This window comes from Thunnus thynnus, chromosome 18 (assembly GCF_963924715.1).
Source record: "Thunnus thynnus chromosome 18, fThuThy2.1, whole genome shotgun sequence".
Classification (NCBI taxonomy): domain Eukaryota; kingdom Metazoa; phylum Chordata; class Actinopteri; order Scombriformes; family Scombridae; genus Thunnus; species Thunnus thynnus.
The window spans coordinates 14,727,975-14,754,661 of NC_089534.1; the positions used below are offsets into that span (position 1 = coordinate 14,727,975).

At 39.8% G+C, this 26,687-nt stretch overlaps 1 protein-coding gene across 1 annotated transcript; it reads left to right on the forward strand.

The window, feature by feature from the left end:
* The first annotated feature begins 457 nt into the window (after positions 1-457).
* ppp1r14c (protein phosphatase 1, regulatory (inhibitor) subunit 14C) lies at positions 458-26,366 on the forward strand. Its single transcript, XM_067572058.1, has 4 exons — positions 458-793; positions 20,123-20,206; positions 20,871-20,903; positions 23,795-26,366. Exons 1-4 carry the CDS (start codon positions 560-562, stop codon positions 23,867-23,869), a joined length of 426 nt encoding a protein of 141 aa, XP_067428159.1. The 5' UTR covers positions 458-559; the 3' UTR covers positions 23,870-26,366.
* The last annotated feature ends 321 nt before the right edge of the window (positions 26,367-26,687 follow it).

Consider the following 26,687-nt stretch of genomic DNA (forward strand, 5'->3'; position numbering starts at 1 on the left):
GAGCGTGGCTAGGATTGGGAAAGACCCTCTGTTGAAGCTTTCCAGCATCTAGTGCGCGCTGGCGCACAGGCAAGCACCATTGAGGGAATTTGGCTGGCACACTGCAAAAAATCCCCACAAGTAATTTAACTACCTATCTCACCTAAGAAATATATATTGCCTATTTCTAAACCTTGAAACCTGCTAGTGACATCTTTCAAGTGTTTTCAATTAAAATCATTCTTTCTGTAGCTATTATGGAATGGTCGTTTCTACCATTTTTCTATTTTTTCAGTCGTTGCTGACCGTGTAAATTAGTGTTGAAATAAGTGATTTAATACCATCTGGTGGTGGTGAAAAGAGATTTTCCCATTTTTAACACGAGAAACGCCTAAGATGCTCATTTCTTGCAGTGTTCGCTCCGCCTACTCGGCTGTCTACGGCGCTGCGCTTTAAATAGCAGCTGTTTAAAAGCTCCTCACCATTCTCCCGTCTGCTGAGCAGCTCGCAGTCCCCTCTCAGCACCACAGTCCCCACTCATTCACATATTTCTTTCAATACAAGACCCTCACATCCCGCAATGTCGGCCGCCAGCACCGAGACTAGTGCTCCTCTGCCAACCGCCGGCAGCCGCGTCTTCTTCCAGGCAGCGCCCGGGGTGGGCTGCGTGGGGTCCGGCCCCATCACCGGGGACGACCCGGTACAGAAGAAACAGGGCAAAGTGACGGTCAAGTACGACAGGAAAGAGCTGCGGAAAAGACTCGTGCTGGAGGAGTGGATCATTGAGCAGCTCAGCGAATTGTATGACTGTGAGGTGAGTGGAATAAATCTTAACTCGCACACGGTTAGTGCACCTTCAAAACCTTATCTAATGGCAGGTGATTCCCCCACTGTTTCGTCATGTGAAGCAGCTACAGCTGAACTCTACGAATCTGGGATTTCAGATGCTCTAAAGTCATTGCAAAGGCGTCAGGATAATGCACCCACATTTACCGTGCTGGACCCCCACATCCAGTGTCGGTGTCTCTTTGTCCTCTGCAACAGTGACAGCCAATCTGCTGCAGACAGGCTCATGGCTGAGGCGAGGATAGCCGGAGCCTCTCTGCGTTGCCTTAAAGCTGTGTGGTTTAATAATTTGGCTGTTTGCTGAACTGCTGAAGACTTCGACTGTCTCCTCGCCTCCTCTCTCTGCCATAGACGGGGAGAGGAGGATGACTGGGTCAACAAGGGGAGAAGGTTAGTGCGAGAGAAACCGCACGGTTGCGCCTTTTACGCACCAATCGCCGCGGAATGTGCCATATCCCGATTGTATTTAATTTGATCGAAACACAGCATTCTGCAACGTTTTTTTTTTTTTTTTATTCGCTATACCTGACAGTTCTAAATCGAGTGGTCCTTGAGATCAAACGGCATGTTAAAACACAAGAGCCCATGATAGCCAGTTCAGTTATCACGCTGTGTGTTGGAATGAATTCCTGCGTCGCCTCTCTGTGGCAAATTTCTGACCTTTTAAGCCCTTTTCACCTTTCGTGGGAGGATCTGTTGCCAGACTGTATTGACAGCCTAATTATTTTGCGCTCTCACGTCTACAAGTCGCATTTTTTAACATTTAAAGAGGAGGGGGAGCGCCATGGGGGTCTGTGTACGTGCGGGTCTAAGAGAGAGATTCTATAGGAGGTGTGTGTGTGTCTGTGAGTGTGTGTGTGTGCCCGCTGCCACACACAGTATGCTGCCAGAGCCGAGTGGGGGGAGGGGATGGAGAAGAGGAAAGAAGGGCAGTGGGTTAAGGATGTGCTGATGCTGTGACTCTCCTCACCAGCCAATCGCCTTTTCTGACGCTGACCCCTTTCCTTACAGTAGAGGGTCTGCACGAACACACATATGCACACATGCACATTACACACATACAGTATGTCTGTCAACTCAGCCAATCAGAGATGAGACAGGCAGTGCGAGCGTGCATTCAGACATGCATGCACATGAACCTGCCAGACTACACAGTGGGGATGTGTTTTATATAGATATATATATATGTGTGTGTGTGTGTGTGTGTGCCTGGAGGTACACATAGTTAGTGTGCATGGGGTTATCCATTTATGCAACATCTCTGACTATAATAAAACATTGATTGCAGTGTATGCACATTTGCAGAAGGGAAACAAATGCACAGATCTCAACATGACGCTGAATATCAACATTAAAGCATTATCGTGTGTCTCATGTTGTCTCACTGCTGACAGAGCATTGCAATGCAAATATTTTTCCCCCATACTGAAGGCAAATAGACTCTTCAAACTGAGAGTGCCTGCACACGTGCACAGCGCTTCCACATAGTCCAAAACTGCTTCCATCTATTAAAACATTACCAAAAGTGAATCTTTTTGGAGCCATCTAATGCGTAGTTGGTGTGTTTGTTTGTTTTTTTCCATGACTGTCAACCTTGTTTGCAAGCCTCCTCCTTCACTTTATAGTCCTGCTGTGGTTCTCAGTCAAGTTGAAAAGGGGCTGTATAACCCGTCTTGAGTTTACATTTCAAAGCCAGCTGAGCTCTTGGCTGCATGTCAGTCTGTCGTCAGCAGGTGTGCTTGATCTACAAGTCGTATGATGCCTCCACACGGATCGACTGATCTATTTGATGTTTCGATGAGGGCTGCAGTACACCGGCCAAGTGTTGATTTCAGGCAGGCTTGTCTCAGTCATGCAGCATTTGCCTTTCTCTTCCAGTGGATGTTTTACTGTGAGGCTTCACCTGTGATTTGCGTAGTGCAAATGGATATTTGGATGAATAGTCAAAAACCCATCTGTTGGAAATCACAGGATGCGTTCCCTTTTGTGATTTTTAGATGACCAGAAATCATTTCTATTTATAGTCTCACTATCAATCTTTTCGTAGATTAGTGTTGAATAAAACTGAACTCTCTTTTCTGCAAACGTCCCTTTTGTCTTGACTTCAATTTAATGATGGGGACTCTGCAGCCCAGATTTCAGTATAGATATTCCCAGCAGAATGATACCTCCTCATATTATGTCTTTCACACAGCAAATGGGATAATATCACATTAAAATCCCCTGGCTCTTTTGCATTGTTTCCAGTCTGATACCATACTGGCTGCTGGAATAAGCACAGTGTGGTAGAAAGACATGGAAGGTGGCAGGATTTCAGCCTTTTTAGAGGACAGCAGGTAATGAAACCAGTATATCATTATTCTGACACGTTGTCACTTTGGTGCATTGTTAAGGCTTATGTTCCCTGCATAACACTGCTCATCCATGAATAGATAGGTGTTTGAGCAGGTGGACAATACTGATGGTGTTTGGTCACATGGCTGTAAACAGGAAATCACACTGCCATCATGCCTGTTAACACCTCCATGTTCAGACATATGAGTTAGAAAGAGGTGTGTATCTTTGTGTGTATGTGTTTGACTCTGTGTGAAGAGAGAGTGAGAGACTGCTGATTTGGTGGTGCTGGTCTGGCTTAAAGGTCAGCCTCTGGATCGGTTTCATAAGAAAACCTGATACTAGAGAACATCATCATCAGAGACGTGTGTGTTTGTGTGGGGGGTGGTTGTGTGCTGATGTTGACAGTAATTCAGTGAAAAAAGGGGTTAACGGAGACAAAATTGGATTTCATTGCGTGAATTTCTGTTATATTTTCTTGTGTCCAGAACAAATGTCTCAAGTGTGTAGGTTTAAAAACCCAGAATAAGAAAAGAATTGAAGGATTCTCAGGTCAACAGATAGGAAAAACTATTTTTTCATAGTTAAAGTGAGAAAACTTGCAATAAAGACAACATTGCCATCAAAAGTACATTGGCAACAATGGGCTGTTCAAAAAAAATACATGCATTACATGACACCATGCAGTGATTACCATAGTAATGCTGTATCTGGTATGTTACCATTTTAGTGTAACTTCATTTTTATGTACAGATTAAACCAATGAGATATAAAAAGCTAATTAGTGAGTTTTAGAGGTGTTGGAAGGCAATTGTGGGCAAACTGTTTCCCCTTTTTCCCGTCTTTATGCTAAGCTAAGCTAACTATCTCCTGACTGAGATGACAGTGGTATCGCTCTTCTCATCTAATTCTTGTTAAGAAAGTGAATTAGCACATATTCCCAGTCCCAAAATGTCAAACTATTTCTTTAACCTCAAAATAAACAAGACATTTTATTATTAAAAGAAATCACAAATCTTTATTACAACACTATTTTTTTTCTCTTTGCCTTTCGTTTATAATGGTTTTGTCCAACATTGGTTTCTGGTCTCTGGACTAGGCTTATAGGATAGCAGAAGGTGAGTTTTGTCAGAGATGGATTCCCCTCTGCTCTCTTGGGAGTTGTTGCCTCTGTTCATTTCACTGTTCAAAGGACAGAGCGGAGAAAGAGCAGAAAAAGAGGAAAGCAGAGAGGAGGGGTGACTTAAAGAGAGTGAGAAACAACGAGATAAAGCCAAGGTACCCAAGTGCTCCCAGCACTGCTCTTTTAATGCAGTGAAGGTGAGGACTACAGTATCTTCTTCTCTACTTGTTGTTTTCTGCTGTGTTGGTGCCAGACAAAGCCATTGCTGCTTCTATCCACCTATTAAAACTTAAAGTAATAATAAATAAATAAAAACAAATTCTACAAGGCATCACTGATATCTTGATTAGTTCTGCAACATACAATTATTTTCACTATCGATTAAGCTGGTGATTATTCATCTGTAATTAGTTTGGGTCTAATTCCCAAGGTGATGTAATCAAATTGAAAAACACTTAAATAATGAATTAATTATCAAAATAGTCCCTGATTAATTTTCTGTTGACTAATTGATGTATCCACTAATTGTTTCAGCTCTATTCTTGATTTCACATTGAAGTTGAAATCCACAAGGAAAGTAAAATCTTTTATGCTTCTGGTCCTCATTTTGAAAGGATGTCTTGTCAACTTTCTGTCTTTTTAGAAGATCAAATTGTCCATTTTACATTCAAAACTTTCAAATTCAACTCTTCATATGGGATTACTTGAATGTAAAATCAGCTGCAGCAAAATTCTCATTTCTCCTTCCTTTACACACCTTTTTCACCACCCCACCCACTCTCTCTCTCTCAGGAGCCAACTGTGAGCAACTAGTCTGGACTGGACTGGAGTGTACTTTAACGATGAGGTCAAGTCTAGGTGATAGAAAAAGGCAGAATGTATCAGCATAGTGATGAATCTGTCTGTCTGTCTGAGAGCTCTTCAACACAATCAATGATGGCTGTTTATGAAAAGATAGGGACAGCCCAGGCCTTTACTGTGTGTGTGTATGTGTGAGTGAGAGAGATTGATAGGCTGGTAAATCTGTTGTAGGCTCACATACTCTGCAGTTACCGTGTTGTCGGGGTGCATGCTGCAGAATAAGGGGAGAGAAACTCCGTGATGTCCTACTTTTAATGGCTCAGCGTCAATAGAGCCCCACTCAATGAAGCGTATTCATGAGTACAAGCACAGACACTGCCGGCATACAGCACTCTGCCTTCAGGCCGTGTGTGTGTGTGTGTTTATGTCTGTGTCTATGGGAGTGTGTGGATGTTTGTATGAGGCTGTACATGCTTTTTTGGGTTTGAAGATATTCCACTGTTCTATGGCAGATATGGGGTACCGAGCGGTGGGGGGTACTTTCCATTAATGGATGAGCATGAGTGCGTGTACTCCATTGAAAGACAAGCACACACACAAACAGGTCAATAGTACATATTTGGACCAAATGGAGCAAGGGGAAGTAGGAGATGGAGCATCTTTTCATAGATAATCATGGATAATGCTCACTCCTGTTGTCTGCTGCTCTCTTTCTCTCTGGATAACCATCATCACAGTGGGGGGTTGTTTGACTTCCACACTGTTTTGTGTAGAGGGGCCTGTCTCAAGGTGATGTCTGCGCGTAGAGCCGCAACCATCAGTCGATCGACAGAAAAGTAACTGGCATCTGTTTTAATAATCTATTAATTGTTTCAACAATTTTTAAAGCAAAAATGTCAAACATTCCCCAGTTCTAGCCAGTCATTTGTTAGGATTTGCTGCTTTTCTTGGTCTTATGTGACAGTAAATTGAATATCTTCGGGTTTTGGACTGTTGCTCTAACAAACCAGGCAATTTGAGGATGCCACCTTGGATTTTAGGAAACTGTTACAGATATTTTTCATTGTTTTCAGATGTTTTGTAGAACAAACGATTAACCGATTAATCTAGAAAACAATTGGTAGATTAATTGATAATGCAGCTCTATTCGTGTGTGTGTGTGTGTTGTGGAGTTTTTCTATCCCCCATATCATCAACACTGACTTCTAGGTGGAAAAAATGAACATCTTCTGTCATCTCATTCTCTCATTATTCATTATTTTCTCTTGTATACCTCCTCCTCCTCCTCCTCCTGCTCCTCCTCCTCCTCCCCCTGCTTCTCCTGTGACCTTGTCAATAACATTTCCCCTTGCTCGCCTTTCATGTTGTTCTTGCTGGGAAGGAGAATGACAGTGTATCATGTGAACCTCCTGTGGTAGCAGAGGAGGAGTAAACAGTGCAATTGAAGCCAAGTCATTAGCAACGTTCAATAGGTTTTGGAATAGCATGCTGGACCTTATGAGCCCAGGATAAACAGAGTCAGAGGGGCATTATGTTACCATTACGGTTACTGGATACACTGAACTTACAAAGTAGATGTTATTTTACAATCCAGGTTACTGTTATGCTGTAGGTATGTGTAGAGTGTCTTCATTATCTTTTCTAATGTGCATCCATCACTGCTGACAGTTGAGGGGTGTGATTCACCTCAGTGATCAATTGAACATGTCTCACTCTGACTGATGACAGGAAGTGGGCTAAGCTTGATTACCTCATTAGTATGAAAATGGTTGCTCTCAGTTACAGCTTTGGGTCCATGTTACACCAACCTAATGAGTTCTGAAATCTGCGGAATTGTACAAAAAGAGGAAACTGTAAAGACTGTAATAGTGTAGTGAGAGAATATGTGAGAAAATGCGGGACTAAAAGAGAGAAAGAGATAGAGAAATACATGCAAGCCTTATAAACTCGATTATGACAGATCCACCCATTGGGAGATTTAGCCAGTCAATTGGGTGTTTGTTTTAGTGAGTGACCCTGATGTGGTTATGGATCTGGTGGGGAAGGTCATTATCGTGTTTGTTTTCTGCTCTCAAAAAGGCAGACATTCATCCATCCACCAATTCAATTGCTCAGACAAGAATAGATGTGTTTGTGTGTACAAGCACGTGTTGACACGTTTCATATAGCACCTGCAGACACACGCATCTGCTGCTACACAAATCAGAGGTGTTGACAAGGAGGCCTTTTAGCAAGCAAATGGCCACCAGCTGTTGAAACAGTTATAAGCACACACATGCAGCAGAAAGGTATCAGATATCTATCTCAAAAAGCAAAAGCAAGGGCAAAGGTGACAATGCATTTGTTCCTCTTTTTGTCATCTCTACACTTTTCCTCCTCTCTTGCAGACTGATGATCCATCGGGACACCCACCTACCTGATTCTCATCCTCCTCCGCCTCTCTTCCTCTGTGATTTTTCCCTCCAGCAATTATTCTGCTTGCTTTCACATACTTGCAGATTAGCCATTTTAACGGTAGTTGACACTGTTAATCACATGTGCTTGTGTGACCGAAAAGGTTTAATTGCTACATTAATAATGTGTTAACCTCCACAAGAATGTCACCACAGAAATGTATAATTAGCCCAAAAATCAGCAAAATCCAATTAAATTGTGACAGACCAGCAATCAATGGAATATGGAAAGAAAGTAATCCTCAGAAAACAAAATCAATGATGATAAAATGTTGAAATTAAATGGTTCAAGCAGGTTTCAGTCTTATTTTTTGTTCTCGCTGTCAACCGCCTGTTCCCTTTCCTCCCCATCCTTTGTGGTATCCCACTCAATTAACCCTGTATGCTGCATTTAGGGGCTTAGCTGTGATAATATAATACTGTCCTGGTGGTTTTAAATGTTTTTGTCAACCCCGGGGAGACACATCCTATCTGCCTGACGCATAGAAGAGAAAATAAAAGATGGGTAGAGCAAAAAAAGAGAAGAAGATAGCAAAAGAACAAAACATCTGCAGGTTATTAACTTGAATTATAGCCCTTACTAAGAGACAGCAGTACAAGGAAATGGTCTTAAAACGGCAAGTGAAGTCGCGTAGCATGCTTTCCATTTTGTTTTAATTTGTTGCCAGCTGTTTACATTTGTGTTCCAAATTTTCATTTTTATTCACCAAATTAGTGTAGTCTTCAAACTTGTGTCATATGGGCTTTCAGCTGCAAAGCTTGATGGTAAAAGGGGAGAACCAACTCCGTCATGCGCAACCAGAGTCGCAGAAATGGCGAGGCATTGAAACAGTGAAAGGAAGAGATGCTGACTTTTTACACTCGCACACTGATCTTCTTGTCTTCCTATGACATCTCCTCCCATCCCAAGATGATCCGGTTAATCACTGGTTTCATTGTCAGCAGGCCGACAGTTTATAAACTGGCTGTGTACAAACACTGACTCACTCTCTATGGTTGGCACCGCGAAAAAGATGCAAAACACTGTCGTCATTCACACGTGTCTGAGAGAGAAGGAGAGTGAGGGAGAGAGAGCAGATTATTGTTTTGATTTTCAAAGTTAGTGGGGTGTGTTCATGTGGGTGTGTAATTAACCTGCATGTCTACTTTTGCATACTGAATGGCTGTGCACATTTGGCAGTAATGGATCCTATGATTAAGGAAACTTAAATGGGTAAAAAAATAGATATTCTTGGTAGACATCTGTGTACGTCTACTGTACGTCTTCACAACAAAGGTGTTTCTAATTGCCTCTGAATTTAAATAAATCCACTAATGTCTTGATTCACTAGTTGTTAGGCTGGCTGACTACAAGTGACCTTGGTGCTATTGATTGTTTCAGTCCAGTTTGGCTGGAAGCGTTGCTTTGCTCTGAGGGCAAAGGTCCACATGGGCCCCAGCTGTCAATACATTAGCCTCAGGGAGGAACTGTCTGCCTGGTAAATACAGTAAAATGAATAATGCACCCCTGAACCACAAAACTGTGAAATAGAGTCACAAGACAGATGCCAGCATTTTCATGGTTGAATCCACAACAATACTTACTCTGAGCTTTAAATCAGGATTTTAACAGAATGAGGATGTGCTGTTGCAGTTGCTCCTGTAAGCTGTTATATCCCACAGACTCTGAGAAGAATTGATCAATGTGAATATGAGAATATAAGAGAAAGACAGCATCAGTTGTTTCAGTAAATACCCTAAAATAACATATTTTTAAGTTCAAGTGACAAATACCTCTAGTGGCCATAGGAATTATGATTGTTGTCTGACAGGAGTAAAGGAGGAAATAGTGTGATGTTGTTATATAGCCATAAGAGAAATGGGAGACTGGTGTTTGTTTCCCTTTTCCAACAGTCAATGTTGGTTCCTTTTAACCATGACCATAATCATTCTCTGCCCTTATTTAAAGTCATTTTAACACAAACCATGATCATCCCTTAATCCTAACCAAATTACTATGGTTTCTAAATGTAACCAAACCTCAACAATAGCAGTGTCAGATCATGAAATGCTTTTATTTCTGTAAAGGTTTTTGTAAGTCACTGATAAATGATGTCATCCGATCAGAAAACTCCCATATGCATCATTGCAGAGGTAGTTACAAACTATGGCACAGAGTAACAGACAAAATTAAGACTACTGAGAAATCAGTGGAGCTACTGATCTGGCCAATGATAAGCTGGCACCGGTGAACAACATATTTTTTCTTTTAATTAGGAGGACATATTGGATATGAGATGCTGCTAAGAGAGTCCAGATCAGCATATTGTGAAGAAAAACTGCAATTAAAAAACACATGGGTGTGGCACGCTTGTCTTGTGATACTTCTACTATTTACAAGATGCAAGATCTGAAGGGTGGGAGAGTCTCCAGTTTAGTGACAGTATTGTAGCATTTCTACTGTTTGCAGATGATGCCATCATTCTAGTTATATTAGGTCCTGATTGTCACTTTATTCTGAAGCAGTTTCCAGCAGTGTCCAAGATGATCTGCAATCTGAGGCCATGTCTTTACCCCAGGAAAGGTGACCTCCATTATCAAGATAAAGGGTGAAGAGCCTCAAGACTAGGAATCATTGTATTTTGGGTCTTATTTACCTATGACAGACTGTGACAGTATGGTTAGACATTAGTTGTGAATGTCAATGACATTTGGGCTTCCTGCCCTGCCACAAGCACATCACAAAGAAGCAACTATCACAATGAGGAGTGTATGAATGATTAAGACATTTACATCACAAAGAGCTTCGAAATAACTCAGCATGCAGTTATTTTTAAATGAAATTCTCCTTTGAGGATCAATTCCTCTTTCCAACCCTCTTTTTCTCTGATATACAATGTCCTCTGGAGTACAGCTGAATCAGCGTGGGAAAGAGCTTTTGCTGCAGCAGCTAACTTTATCCAGTGAAGTCACATCATCTGTTCTGTATGGTTTCACTAAACTGCATTGCTGGAGGGGCAAGAGGGAGGTGCTCGGAGATTGGGGAGGGAGGAGGGAGGGATGGAAAGGAGAGAGGTGGTATAAACACTCCTTCCTACCATTCCACTTCCATGCCTAACCATACTTTACTAAACTTCATGGGAACCCCAGCCATTTCTGTCTCTATTTGATCATTTGACTTCCTTCTCTCATGTACTCTTTGTCCTCTAGTTCACCTTGATCCTCTCGGCTTCTCAGCTGCTTTTCTCGCCCCATCCTCACCCTATATTCGTTTTTGTGCAGTAGTTTCTCTCTTCCCCTCATCTCTTTCGGTCTCTAAAGATGAGTTCACCCCACCTCGAGCTCCTACTCGCTTTGATGTGACACAGCATGGCAGTGCAGCGAGAGGAAGAAAGCTGAGCTATGAGGTTTTTCTCTGTTGCACAATCCTCCTCTTCCTTCCTCTCATGCCTCATCATCACTGTGACCCACTTATCTGTGCGCTCCCCATCTCCCTGTATCTTACTTCCTCCACATAGGTATTCTAATCACTGCTCTTGTACATACCTCTTATTATTTTCTATTCACTTCCTTTATGCAGCCTATTTACCTTTTTGTTACTGTCATATCCACCTCTAGTTTAGCAAACATCCCATTATTTCATTGTATAAGCCTACATCTCATAAAATATATCCTATTTCTTTTATTTTTCCTCTTTTGTGTTTGTCTCTTTAATGACTTTTCCTTGTTTACAGTATCATCTGCTAGAACATTTACATATCCTCTTACTATTAGAACTCTCATTACTTCCTTCCTGTCCTCTCTGCCAATTCACTCCTTCTATATTTTTTTATCACTTGCATGCAGAGTTGCAATTAGAGAGGAGTGGGTGTTATTATCTGATTCACCAGGTATCTTCTCTTTGAAACCAAATCAGATTATATACTGTGTGTGTGTGTGTGTGTGTGTGTGTGTGCGTGTGTGTGTGTGTGTCTATGCTCAATTTTATCTATGCTTTGTGGGGGATCTGTCACTGTCGGCAACATTTTGTGTGTATTACTGAGACTGTGCTTCAATATAGCATTACGGGCAGAGACTGAATGTTCCTGTAATCTGTGCACCCCTGGAACATAACCACACTGTTTAGCTCTCTCTCTCTCTATAACACACACATTCTCCAAAAATGACCAGAGGAAAAATTACAACTGATAGACAGCGGTATTGATTTCTAAGCCTCCATTTCCAGCATTTGTACCTGACAGCAGCCATGATCCTCCAGACAAAATCTTTTTTGCTAGTACCCTACTTACTCAACTGCCTGGGCTGCAGTTGATGCTTTAAGGCTAGAATAATCAATAGAATGATTTTTCATTTCAGTGTACAGTCTCTTCATATTTCATACTTCCACAAGCTTCTCACCAAATTCAGTCTCTCGTTTACAATTTCTTTCATCTGTCTTTCTGAAAAATGAACAGTGTTCCTGAGGTTTAATAAGACAAATCAGCATCCACTGCAGCGCTTGCTATTAGAAGTTAAAACCTATTTTTAACAGCATGGCAGTATAGGTACTTATGCCATTGTAAGTTACACTCTTGTGATTTTTTTTTTTAAATTATAAAGTTGTAGTCTTTGCTGTCTAAAAACCGTCTACACCATTCCATCCTCTCTGTCCTGCTGTGATTAAAAACATGTCTAAACTAGCCGTGGCCACTCAACTCGCCCATGTACTAACCTCTGTTGAGCTGGTGATGTTTATATTGAATGAGGTTTTCTTACTTCTCGAGTTGAACCCCAAGTAAGAAAACCTAATTCCGATTAACATTGACATTTGTAATAATGCAAATAAGCCCTGGAACATAAACTTACTCAAAATGACATCACGATTCACTCCAAATGTCTAGATAAAGATGGCATTCAAATCAAATGTTGTTTATTAAACATTTTGGTAACAGTCTATTTTACAGGCTCTATAACTTTATACTTATTTGCTGGAAATTGATTTTTGTTAAATTGGTTTAGTTTGTACGTACAAACTCATTATATTTGGGCTCATACGAAGTTGTTAATTTGCAAAAATTAGAGAAATTACGTAGTTTTCAGTATGTAGATTTGTGTGTCAAACTACATATTAGCATTTTAGATTGTTTCTTTAAAACTCTATAAGAAACTTCCTAATATGCTAATATATCGAGTCAAATTTATAATATATATATTATTATATATTAGAATCAATGCAAATTAACAGCTACATATGAAGCCCAATATAATGAGTGGGTATATAATGAGTGGGCACTTAACAACTAAACCACCCTAACACTTTTTTCTGTTTTTTCCTATAATGTATACCAAATTGCACCACACTTTCTGTCAAATGTCCTAAAAATTAATCATTAAATACCTGTGACTCCGAAAGAGACCTGTAAAGTAATGTGTTACCAGTATTTCTATTTAACTACCTCAACAATTTAAAAAACACCCTGTCCCATAAGTCCTAGAAATCCGTGGTAGAAGCAGCGTGTACATGGGTGAGTCAAAGGGTCATGGCTAGACATTTTTACACAGCAGACGTCACAGCTATTTAAAAAAAGTGACATTCAAAGAAAGTGTTTGTGGATATTATACATATGAATGACATCAAGTTACTATGATGCAAGTACCTGGCTTGTAAATCTTCATGGGAATTGTAGTTTTTTGTATGCTAAAAAAATCATAAATGTTTAACTGTGTTACAATAACAAATATTTCAGATTTTAATAGCAAATACCGTTGTGTACCATTTATATTAGAATATGAACAGTAAAGTCAAGGAACATGTTTAACTTTTACAAGAAGGCAGGTGAAAGAAATGCTAAATGAGAGAAAGCTTTGTGTCAGCCAGTGAACAGCCTAACAGCACCTCGGCTCTCTATAGCTACAAAGGACAAAAGTCAGTGCAAAAGTTTAACAATATAACTTTTTTATCTGCCTTCTGTTGAATATTTCACTTTCTCAAACTGTATTTCCAGGGTGAAACAACTGTAGTATTATTTGTAGCCTGAATTAACCACTAGCAACCCAGCCATAATCTGATCATTAACAGTAGAATGTGAGCTGCTGTGGTATACCTGAAATAAAACTTTTTTTTTAGATAGTATAGCTAATATATAATATAATAAACCTATACCTAACATAATTATCATTCTATACATAGACTGTAAAAAAATATGGACGTAGTTACTGTGACGTCACCCACTGGTTTTTGGACTGCCGTTTTGAAGCCTCAAGTTGGGCGATTTGACCGTCGCCATCTTGAGTTTGACCATCGCCATCTTGGATTTGACTGCATATTTGATGTTTGGAGCCAGGAGTGACCGGATTTGGATGCGAGGGTGGATCTGACCCTAGTGCTCACTTCTAGCTAGGTTAACACTGGTTAGCATGGTGCATTTACAATCCATGGTCAACTGTGATAATGCTAATGCTAATTTTTGTTAGCAAAAAACTGGCTTAAAACCATGAAAACAAAATGTACTTACTGGAAAAACTGAACAGCTGACTCCTTACAGGGTCTTTTAGTACAACCAAACGCTGAATAAGACTATTTTAGGCAACCAAAATGAACTGAAAACACACTGTGAAATAGTGGCAGCTATGCCTATAAACTGTGAAATTGGGGTATCAACATGGTTACGTTACATAGTTAGTGTTGTCACCGTGGTAACAACTTGTCAATCACAAGGTAGCCTCATCCTAAAGACATGCTATTTTATCGTCTATTTTACTCTAAATGGGACCACAATTTACAAAATGAACATCATGCTGTATTGAAGAAGATTAGTGATTTAGACCGTAAACTCATTAGGAAACTGTTGACTGAGATAATACATCAAGTGGGGTCATTTTCTCATAGTCTTCCATACAGTCAGACTTATTTTGCAACCACTGGAGTCAACCGCTGCTGGAAAGAATCCAGGTTTAAGGTACTTCTGCATTGGCCTCACTTTTCAGACCAGGAGCTACCCGTTTGTGGGGTAAAAAAAATCCTTTAGCAATTATCTCTTCTGAAAGTCTTTGCCACTGTTCAGTACAACTGGTAGTTCAAGTTCATATAAGTAGGCTATGAATAGGAATAATCATGAATCACTTGGCTGAGTGAAGTGATTCCTGGTGACAAGGAGTTTGACTCTTTGTTCATGTTGAGTGTTTGAATAGAGTCTGAATAGAGTTTGTGGTGAGTCACGGGGTCAGGCCGCTTACATTAGCTTTGATTCACCTCATCACAGTCAAACCAGACTGAAAACGCTGCCGGCTGCTTAGCTGTCGGTGAAAACAAGTCTGACACACATGCACACACTTTATCTGCACACAGCAAACACACTGGCTGGCTGTCTCGCTCTCTGTTTCTCTTTTAGACTCTCTTTTGCTTGCTGGCTCTGACACATAGTCTACACAAAGTTGCCTTCATTACATAAACACTTTGTTCCTTGTTATCTTTCAATCACACACACTATCCTTTACACTAACTCTCTTTGCCTGTTTTTATCACTACATCTTTCTTCTGCATATGCACAAATATGCCTCAATCTGCAACAAATACTGCCTCTATATTTCTCAAATACACACGGACACACAAAAATTCTTACTGTGTCTCAATTCCGTACAATTGTAGACCACACCAATGTACTATAGTACACAAGAAATCACAGTTTTTTTCTAACATGATGCAAATTATTACAAGGCATACACAGATAGATCCAAATTTCATCTTAGAAAACTGCTCTAACATCAAGCACGAATAATTTGCTTCTTAATTTCTTGTTTTTTGAACTGGTTGCCATCACACCACACATTTTTCACTTTTTTCCACCTGTGTGTAGCCTCTTAATTTCTGTCATTGTGGGCCAAAAGTGTCGCTCAACACCACACTCAAAAAATTAGTGATTTTTTTAATCTGCATGCTGGAATTTTTAAGTATATACATATATATATATATATTTGTGTGTGTTTTGTGTGAATGTAATATACTTACAAACACAGGTAGCATTTGTATGTAGCTGTCTCCTTGTAGTTTTTTTGCACACCTGAATGCTGCCAGGCATAATAAGGCTGTTTCTTTATTTCTGTCTGGTTTCTGTTGGTGTTGTTTACTCTGCTTGAGTTCATATACTTACATATATCTCATATAAAAATATGTCTATTCAGGATGAGCCTCTGTATAATTTGTGTGAATGTTTTCATCCTGTGCCTCTATCTACTGTCCTACAAAATCAGCACTGTGCGCTGTCATTTTGTCACCCTCCACTGCTGGCAAGCTGGAAAATAATTTTCCCCAGGGTAGTGGGTGTGACATCAACTATTTTAGGCTCTAGATCACCAGTAGGACAACAACAACTTCAGTTTATCTGGATGATGATTGTGTGAGCGTAAGTGTGTTTCCATTCTTGTCCTTGCATGCAGTATATTTAACACACTTAGGTGCTTTCTCACAAGCACCACTGAGACACAAAGCATGGTGAGCATTTCTCTGTGTGTGTGTGTGTGTGTGTGTACATGTGCATTTTTGTTACCTCTTTGGGACTTTTTCCGGTATTAATTTAACGACCTTGTCAGGACCAGTAGTCCTTATGGGGACCAAAGCCTGGTCCTAATGAGGCAAAGCGTAATTTCTGAGGTCCTAATTAACATTAGGGATAAAGTGTGAATTCAGGTTAGGTTAAGGTTAGGGTTAGGCATGAATTGGTTATGGTTAAGTCAATACAATGTCCTACAAGGACAGCTGCGCAAACTTATGTGTGTGTGTGTGTGTGTGTGTGTGTGTGTGAAGATTTTCACGTCGTCTGCAATAGCTTGTAGTCATGCTCCACACACATGCCATGCTTGCCCTAGTCATCACCAATTATTGTGACAGAGGGTGATCTGCCTGATGACAAGTGGAAGAGTCAGGGACAAACACACAAACAAACGCATAGGCAACCAGACTGAGTAATAACTACCTTACGATAGATAGATAGATAGATAGATAGATAGATAGATAGATAGATAGATAGATAGATAGCATTGTCCTTTCCCCTCAACCCCCTTCAGAAGTAGGTCAGTGTGTTGAATTCACTCTACTGACAGGCCTTCACTTCTCTGCTACTCATTCTAATTCACTTATTCATCTCTATTATTAGGGTACAGCTTAACTCTGCATGCAGCAGACCACTGTATGCAACCATTCAGTCTTTTTTTTTTTTTCTCATTTCTTGTTTTTGGCTGTCATAACCGGGGCCACGATCTCTGTATTCTGCTCACATCTCACAACTTGCAGATAGCTGCTGTCACTTGTAAACAGTTGACCTTTCAGGAAGGTGCAGCTGTCTTCATGATTCGTTCTTGAATTTCTGGTTTGGATCTTTTAATGGGTTTCATCTGTCCTAAGGGCATGAAACTTGCTCAACCAACTAGTGTATGCCAATTGTATTGAGGCATTTATTGCTTGACCATAAAGTATTTTTTGTTTTTTTTAACTAGCTACCCAAGAGGTGTGGAATTTTCTCAAATGCAGAAAGCAGGAACTACAAGTTAAGACAAAAGGGTTTGAAGTTTGAAGTTAGTCAAACTGTCTTTACATAAAACCTAATAAAATGTCGCCTAATAGACTACATGCATTCTATGATTAGGGAGCAGGGAAAATAAGGTATCTACAAACGAAATGTGTTCTTGTTCAATCGTTGTTTTGTCCATTTCAACTAATGAGCTATTATTCAATGGATCTATAATATAATACATTTAATTTGTGCCTTAGCGTTAGCTTAAACACATCAAATGAATTCCACTAGAGTCAGAGGCAATGTAGAGAGGGTAGCAACTGTTAAGTCAGGTTACCTTTTAGCTAACTGCCTGGTGTTGCTTTTTTTCTTCATTATGATTAGATTTTGCTAGTGCTTTATTTATGTGGTATAGCAAACTCAATTACTAAGATGTTGGAGCACCAAAATTGATTTTTCAATTACATGAAACTTGTAAGAAAAAGTTGGTAAATTAGCTTTAGCTAAGACTATCTCACCAGCTAGCCTAGTCGGAGTGCAGTCACTGTAGTTTGGTTTTTGGCTTTTTAGGGCCCTATAAAGGACCATATTGACGTGAAAATAAAACAGTCTACTAGTATGAGAGTTTTAAATGGTTACAGCATGCTGTTTATCATTTTCTCTCTGTCTATATGTCCATTTATCCCTCCTCTCTTCTGTTTGAATTAGCTCATCTCTCCTTTGATGTTTGCATTTGAATATAACCCCAGTCCTCGAGTTCCATTGCGCACACACTCCTATACTAATAAATGACAACCTTTGATATGTTCCACTACATTCCCTCGCCCGTCTGCCTTTCTTTCTGTTTCCTTAACGAGGGGTATTTCAAAGCGAGACCCTTTCACTAAGAAGCAGAGCAATATTTCCATGAGAGAGGTCAAAGGGGACGCCTGTCTGTGGAGAGACTGAGATGCTTAAAATGCTGGTTGTGTTAATGCCTCTTAACGGCTCAGGAATAAGGATGAAGATGGGGCCATGTGTGTGTAGGAGTGTCAAGTGTGTGTGAGCACTTACAGATGAGATATGTCAAAGAAAGGTATGAGTGTCACTGATGTCAAGTGGAATTTTTGACTGTAAACAATAAATTTGATGTTTTCAGATGATGAGGAATCAAAACTATCCTTGTTTATTGCTTCAGTGAAACATGCACATTCTTGCTGTTTTGTATTCATCTTCACAGTTAATGATTAATATAAAAACCTCCAGTTGCACTCAGTAAAGTAATTAATGTGTATTCATGCTGTCAAATATTGAGCACATAATGTACTACATTTGCCATTTGCAACATACTTTACATTTGGTATTGTAATTTCAAAGGTATAATTGGGAGCTAATTCCATTCTGTGCACATCAACCTGCCCACACAAAAAGTGAAATCACAGTGACTGAGCTTTAATGCTGAGAGCTAAAATCAAATCGTCCTTCCATCCCCGCTGTTCCCGTGTCTGAATACCAGTGCACGCTCTCGGCTAAAGCATACAGGAGTCCGTTGGGAGACTCAAACACACACATAAACACGCACACAGCATGATTTAAAACTGGAAACAGTTTCAGTATTTTTGCATCCTGAGTAAAAGGAACTATGTTATTGTCATGTTCTACAATAGGTATTGTTATTTAAGAACAATCTTGAGTGCTAAATCTGAAATAGGTCATACATAAATGCCATTAGCCTTCATATATGTGACACTACAGAGTTTTATTGAAGAGTGTCTATTTTAGATAGTTGATAAGTAATATACAAGAAAATTCGAACTAATTTAAAGCTGAATGAAGCCATTTTTGGTCACTAAGGAGAAATTTTCAAACAAACTGACAGCATTAAACATTTGGCCTATCATCAGCCAGTCATTTTGGCTTTTTGGTTCTTGACAGTTAGCGTACCGTCAGCTTGTGTGAATTTATCTCTTGGAAACAGCTGACCATCGTTTGCTATGAGCCATTGTGATTCAACCAAATTGCCAAAACAATGAGCTGAAAGTGATTGAATACCGCAAAGCAAAAGTTGTTTAATGGAGCTTGGACATGGTTCCCTCCTAGAATCTGACTGTGCTGATGGTAAATGTTAGGGGTTAGTCTATAGAGGATATTGAATTTGAAATTAAGTAAACCGAGATGCCAATCCATAGCCAACCCTGGGTCCCAAGTTTTTTATCTACACATGGCAGCTATGGAAAGATTAGGGAAAAGATTGTGGTTATGATTAATAAAGGTCTGAGATGGGATGTGAACTGCAGTTTCCTGCATGGATGTTAGGAGAAGGTGACCTCAACAACCTTACTTTCCACCTCGCTATATAAAGGGCACACTTCTTCCTGCAAGGGCACTGGACATAAATAATATGGTATGGAATCATCCAATATTGATATAATTCTCTAGAGATACTGGGATGGTATAGCAGCAGTAGAGTCCATTTTGCTGTAATCATCCAGTACGTTGTTAGTGAGCAGTTCAGCTTTTGGACAAGTAAGCTCACTTCTATGTGGTTACTTTGGCTTTAATTTCTAGAAGGGAGAGTTAGAAGATACATCATGTGGTCGCTGGGAGGGAAGGGTTGGTCCTCCTTGCATGCGTCCTCTGCACAAGCCTTGTGGTGAAATAAAATGAAGCAGGGGAACACAGGACCTTTGAAGTGGCGTTGAGCAGAATACAGCCTCTAACCACCGAGCCACTAAGCGGCCCAGCCCCGGCAGCGTGGCATGGCAATGACATTTCCATATGATGTCTGTTCCTCGTAGGCAAATATACTGTATATTCTGACTCCGAGTTTGAAGAGCAGAGACGTGGAAACTGTGTTTTGAATACAGACCTGGATTCGTGCTGAGAGGTGAAATGAAGTTGAAGAGAATGTGAAAGTGAGACAATTGTGTAGTTGGGGTTGGTTCTGGTTGGTGTCTGAAAAAAAGGATGTTACAACATGACAGTAATGATGATTCCACTACAAATTATGTTCTCTTAGATGAGTTTTTCATTTTAATTTCCTGTTGAGCTCCTCTGGTCTTGCTGGTTTGCATGTCCTTGTTTTCCTGACATGCCTCTGTCACAGCCAGCTGCTAACCAAGAATGTCTTTGTGTTCCAGGAGGAGGAGATGCCGGAGGTGGAGATAGACATCGACGACCTGCTGGAAGTCAACAGTGACGACGAGAGAGCCAGCAAATTGCAGGTATACCCCTGTGACTATGTGTTTATTTTAAGCCCGCTGTATTGTACTGTACATTGATTATTATAGATTTAAAGGTGAGATGAAAGAGTTGTGCTTTATATCACTAATCTGTAATTCTCTGTGAAACCAAGACTCATTTTATAATTGATTACAATTTGTCGGACTTCCCTCCATCTACATACTTAAGCCAGTGATATCATCATTTTCCAGAATGACTTAAGGCAACCTCAACCACACAACATGCATGACTTTTATCTTCTGGGGGTCTATATGCATAAGTAAAGAAAGCAATATTAATGTATTAAGGGCTAGACTAACTCTCTTGACAAAATGACACAATGCTGGTTGCTGAGTCTCCTTTCAATGCAGAAATTGGCATCGCTGCTTACTCAGGTTATTGGATTTTGCCTGCTGACACCAAAACCTATAGACATTTAGTTCGATTTTAGCTATACTTGAAAGTGACATTATGTCATTTGCATATGGACAGTTATCCACATGAATTAAAATCATACACCAACAACCTCCAAAACAGATCCAGGAATCAAGAATTTTACATTAACTACTGAATAAAAAATATAAGTTCAGTAGCTGTAGTGTTTTTAAGATGTGAACATGTCTAATCCCTCAAACAACTCTCCCTGTTTTCCTTTCTCTAACACAGGAATCATTAATAGACTGCTACAAACCAACAGAGGTGAGTATTTTTAGTGTGTCTTTCATCTATTGTGTACATACAGTAAAATACTCGATATCAATGACCTAGCAGCTTGTGAGTAAATGGACATATTGATCCTCACATGCGCTGTTCGATTTGCAGAGTATAGCCCGTTGTATGTTGAAGCATCATGGCCCAGATGTGTATGTCTGCAGTTAATTAATGTCTGATGACACACACACACACACACAACTAGGTCACTATTGGGGACATTACATAGACTTACATTAATTTCCTGGAGACTTACCCAAACCCTAACCCTTACCTTAACCTTCACCACTGACCCAAAAATCAATGTTTTACCAGTTGTAGATATGACTTTTGTCCCCAAATGGACAAGCCGTTCCCAATTAACTGGTCTTAAGTTTGAAATTCGTCCCTGAAAGTAGCAAACACACAAACACACAAACACACGTCACTGTTTTCCTGACCTCAATACAACACAAGAGCCAAAAGGACCTGAGGACACACACACACACACACACACACACACACACACACACACACGCACACACACAAGGACACTGTTTGACACTGTTAACAAAATACGCTAAATCTGTTTACTTGTTAAGAGAAGAGACCTGAGTATGTTCAGTAGGTGTGTTTGTGTATGTGTGCAAAGAGGTGTTAAATATTTGGGTTCAGCTGAGGTGGGGTTAAGCCATTTTAGTGATTAAAGGTAGTACAGACCAATCACATTACCTCTATGGGTGGCAATCTTGTCCAGTCTGTCCAGCCTGGACTCCCCATCTGTCACCTGTGCGTGTGTGTTTAAGTGTGTGGCATTAGGTCAGCCCATGACAACCACTACAAGGTCACTGGTAGCTCGAGCTAGAGTAAAGTCCAGCCAGGTTGACAGCCGCTAATACGTGTCACACCTACACACACATATACACACACAAACACACACACACAAACACATCGTAATCCCCTGAGAATGGAGAAGCACAGATGCCATTTTGAACACAATCCCACAAAGAAGGGAGGCATCAGCTGAGGATAAATTGGTCAAAGAGAGAGATGATGAAGGGAGAAGGTGAATGTGACTAAGGAAGAGTAAGAGGGACAGGGACAGGGATGGAGGAAGGATGAAATAAAGAATTAGTACACTGAGAAAAAGGTACAGTACGCTGGGGAAATGACAGAACAGGAGATAAAGGGAAAAAAGTAAGAGAGATGGGAAGAGAGGGATGCAGAGGGATATATAAAGGCTGCAAGAAGGAGACAGAGGAGGGGGAGGCATAGATGTCAGTAATTAGGTCATGAGCAGTGTCACCCCTGGAATAATGAGGGTGATTATATTCCAGCATATTCTCCTCAGTCGTGGATCTCTCTACAATCTCTTTCTTAAATCCAAGATAAGGAATCTCTTTGTCCTCCTTCTTTACTGACTTGTTTTTCCTCATAATACAATAACTTGTATTTCTTCTGCGTGTTTAAATAGTAATATCACCATATTTGGTATTTTATGCTTGTAGCTCAGTGTTGGTTTTTAGTCCCTTTAATAGATTGTTTTTTTTTTATGCATTAAGTACAAGTTAAGATATTTTTAAGTCAGCTTTGCTCATCATCCTGAGCTCCTTCTGTCCCACACAATTCCCTGTGGCACTGGAATAAACTCTGAAGCATATAATTCAGTGGATTGTCAATCACAGCGAATGAAAAGCCAACAATCACATTTTGTAATGTTGCATTACATGTCATGCCATTAGTCGATTAATCGATTAGTCAATCGACAGAATGTTAATCGCCAACTATTGATAATCAATTCATCATTTTTAGTCTTTTTTTTAAGAAAAAATACTAAAATGCTCTCATTCCAGCTTCTTAAATATGAATATTTTCTGGTTTCTTTAGTCGTCTATGACACTAAACTGATTATCTTTGGGTTTTGGTCGGGACAAAAGAAGATATTTGAGGTTGCATCTTGTGTTTTGGGAAACTGTTATTGACATTTTTCACCATTTTCTGACATTTTAAACATCAAACAACTAATCGATTAATCAAGAAGATAATCAACAGATTGATTGATAATGAAAATAATTGTTAATCTCAGCTCTAAAATACACATTCACTCTCTTCACAAAAAGATAGATACCATTCTCATGCCTGTACGCTAAATATGAAGCTACAACCAGCAGCGAGTTAGCCTAGCTTAGCATGAGGACTGGAAACAGCTAGCCTGGCTCTGTCCAAACGTAACAAAATCTGCCTACCAGCACCTCATTAATTCCCACATTTTATCTTGTTTGCTTAATCCATACAAAATGGATGGTGTAAAAACAACAAGTTGCAGTTTTACGAGGGGTTTTGTGGCAGACTATTTCTTCATTGGGTGCAGTGACTTCCTGGAATCTTCAAATTTAATGGGCAGACAGTGTGATACCAGAGTGGTATCAATCTCATCTAACTCTCAGCAAGAATATGTGTATTTCCCAAAATGTTGAACAATTCTTTTAAAACTTAATCTTTTGCCAATTACTTATGTTATTTTGTTCTACAGTTATGTAGGATATCCTGGCAATAACATCCCAATCAAGCAATTGCACAAACAACAGCAGGACACTTCTGGCTGCTGTACTATGCTAAATCAAACAGAAATTTAGGCTTGATTGCAGACATCTAAATATTTAAATTGTGGTCTTCTTTTGTGGGAGTATTTCATAATCTGTACTATGGGTACAGACAACATAGATGAAGGAAAGCAGCTTAACTTAAGAAGCACTGAAAAATGCAAGCCTGATTAGAACAGAGACCAGTTTTTGGTGTGCAAAGCCTTCTTTTTTTGATAACCTTTTAAATAATTAAAGACATAAAATATGTTTTCCCTGTATGGGCTGTCTAACTATTTTTTTCTCTCCTCCTTATAGGACTTTGTCCGTGAGTTGCTGGGCAGGATAAGGGGAATGAGAAAACTCAGTGCACCAACTAAGAAGGGCCTATAATGGCTGCCTTGCCAACCATCAATCAACCATAAACTACGTCATCCCAGCTCCACCAAGTTAACCCACTCAACATGGACTTTCATCACACGGAATAACTTATCAAGACATAAGAGCATTAGTAACTATTCTGCAACCTGCAAACATGCACCATAAAATCCATGCATATAACACTAGTCATCTATTTCACACTCACATAGAATAACAAGGTGTATTATAATATTTGATTGTTGAAAGGTACGCAAGCAAAATCACGACACAGCCGATATGTTTAAATAGCATACAGACACAATAAGGTCAAACCCTTGAACGTGCCAGAACTGCATTAACATGAAAACCACCTAATTCCACATTTCAGAGCCATATTAAAACTTTTCAAGCCGATGCTATAATCCCAACAGCCATACAGACTAAAACACCAATAAATCTCAAAAAAGGGAGGTGGTAAAAACATGTTTGTACTGCAGTAGGTGTGAAATTAGCTGTAGCACTATGTAAACACAGTGCTTCATGATTTTTATTTTCTTTTTTACTGAAGTGTTTTGCTGTTACTTTTTTTTAAAGTACTGTACGTTGCCATTTATTGTTCATGTGATTGAAATGTGGTCCTCAACGGTTTTTGTTTTTGTCCTGCTTTCAAGTCAACCTCATTATCCTTACTCTGTCAGCGCTTGCATATGTACAGTAAAGGAGCTCTGTAGTTTTATTTTAAGTTAATTTCAAAGCACAGAGCGTGTTAATACATCAGTTCTGTCCTTTTGTGATGTGTAAACTCTGGAAAGAGTAGGGACATTTTTAGCAAAACAGGCTAAAATAGAGTGAAGATTTTTTGCCATTTACCCACCGTTCTAGAACACTTTTCACTACAGCAAGGCATGATGGGTGTTGTAGTTCTCTGTATGAGACTACAAAACCTGTATGATTGGCAGCCTTTCACTTATCATGTTGTTCATTGCTCTTCCTCCAGCTATTTCACCAGAATACATATCAGTTGGTGGTTTAGATTCAAGCACAAAGCCCAAACATTGCAGTTGTTTCTCACACCCTGGTTCACTTAACTCTGCTAACTTGCCTCTCTAATAGTGGTTGATGTTGCCTTTAAGGACATTCAGGATCAGTCCACCTATTTCTCAGCACTGAACCTTAACTACTGACAACCTAAAGGCAAATAAGATTGAGTCATAACCTGAGGACCACTTGAAACTTCGACACTTAAACCTGTCAGGTCCTGTAAGGGAAGGTGTGCCAAAACTGGGAGTATTACATCCTAAATGTCATACGTCATGGAGGCATTAGTGTGACATGGCATTTCCACAGAGATTGTTTAAGTTTTTTAAGCATCTTCAGGTTGGTGCAGAACTTTAAGCTGTTTAAAAGTCTAACTTTTCCAGGTTGCAGAAAATATATATTGTAATTGCAGAATCCCAGGTTTAAGAGGTGGATTTAGTTATTTATTGTTGCGCACCAACACACTCAAAAACCTGTAAGCTGTGGTACAATCATGACTCTGTTATGAGGTTGGGCCCAGTTTCATTTCCGAGCATTCATTTGTGAACCAGCCGGAATGGAGCAGGACCTAAACCTGCCATGTGATAAACCCTCAGCTGCCAAAGACAAAAGCAGGGCAATGTTTGATTTTAACATAACACTTGCAAAGCACCCGTCTTGCATGCTAAACAACAGAGAAAAACATTGATAAAGAGTATAGATATTATGAACTTATAATCAAGCAAAAAATACTTTTTTGACTTAGCTACCATGTATGACTTTGTAGAACTTTTGTGTTGAAACAACGTGGCTGTCACGTTGGAGAGAATCCAGGAAATTAAAAAAAAAAAAAATGGTGCTGTTTTTGATGTTCTTCCCAGGTTGTATAAAGGCGTTTTCACTGTCGATCGATGCCAGAGAAATGTGTCCATGAGAAATGTGTCCATCATTGTTGATGGAATGCAAACAGTCTGAAGTGGCGTCCTCTTTGCATCTCCTTTCCTCAAACTAAACTGGGTTGGATGGGTGTCACCACACATTTGATTTGTTGAAAAAAGATCATGTGTTTTCTGGATCAGTGGACTGGAAGGAAAAGTTCAGGAGGAAGCCATTATAGGCAACTGAGATGCATTCAGGCTTCATGTCGAGGTACTCCGTAGGATTTTCTCTGTCAAGAAACAGTTCAGGGGCAATAGGTTGATATTTTATAATTTATGGGATTTCATGTGGAGAGTATTTTGAAAGTGTCCATACTAGAGAGCTTTACGTTTGCATGTATTTTTAAAGTGGCATGTGGAGGGGGAACATTTTGTTGGCCCAAAGGTTTTTATTTCATGAAATAAACACTTTCCTTTTTATACCTTTTATTAAGACTAAAATATTCAGTTTTTCAGCTGCAGTTTTGTTTTTCTGTACATCCACAATAAGCGTTCTTGTTTTTAAAATGTAATGTGGTGTGTGGTTTGTTTTTGCTGATAATAAAAATGCAGAATGACTCTGTACTGTTTAAAAAGATGTCCTCCCTGTGTATTTTTTCATATGTGCTTTATTGAAACAATGGAGGAGATAAGTTTTTGTATTTTTACAGTGGCTAAATAAGGTATGTGCCATTATTCAGATGTGTTGTGTGTCAGCACAGTGGGTATATTAGAGCATCATGATTGCCAATGTGTTCCTTCTCAGTGCCACACTGTGTTGCAGTAGTTTAGTAGGACAGTCCTGTGCGCTGTCTGATTCTGTAAAGAGCTTATCACGGTATGACATTATTGCTCATTGTGCGCATGAGTAGCCCTTCTCTGCGGCATGTCTAGCCCCATATGGACCAGCCTACTGG

Coding starts and splice junctions, on each gene's coding strand:
- ppp1r14c (XM_067572058.1), top strand. CDS start 560: ATGTCGGCCGCCAGCACCGAGACTAGTGCTCCTCTGCCAACCGCCGGC. Junction 20,207..20,870: donor AGAGAGCCAGCAAATTGCAG/GTATACCCCTGT, acceptor TCTCTAACACAG/GAATCATTAATAGACTGCTA. Junction 20,904..23,794: donor ACTGCTACAAACCAACAGAG/GTGAGTATTTTT, acceptor TCCTCCTTATAG/GACTTTGTCCGTGAGTTGCT.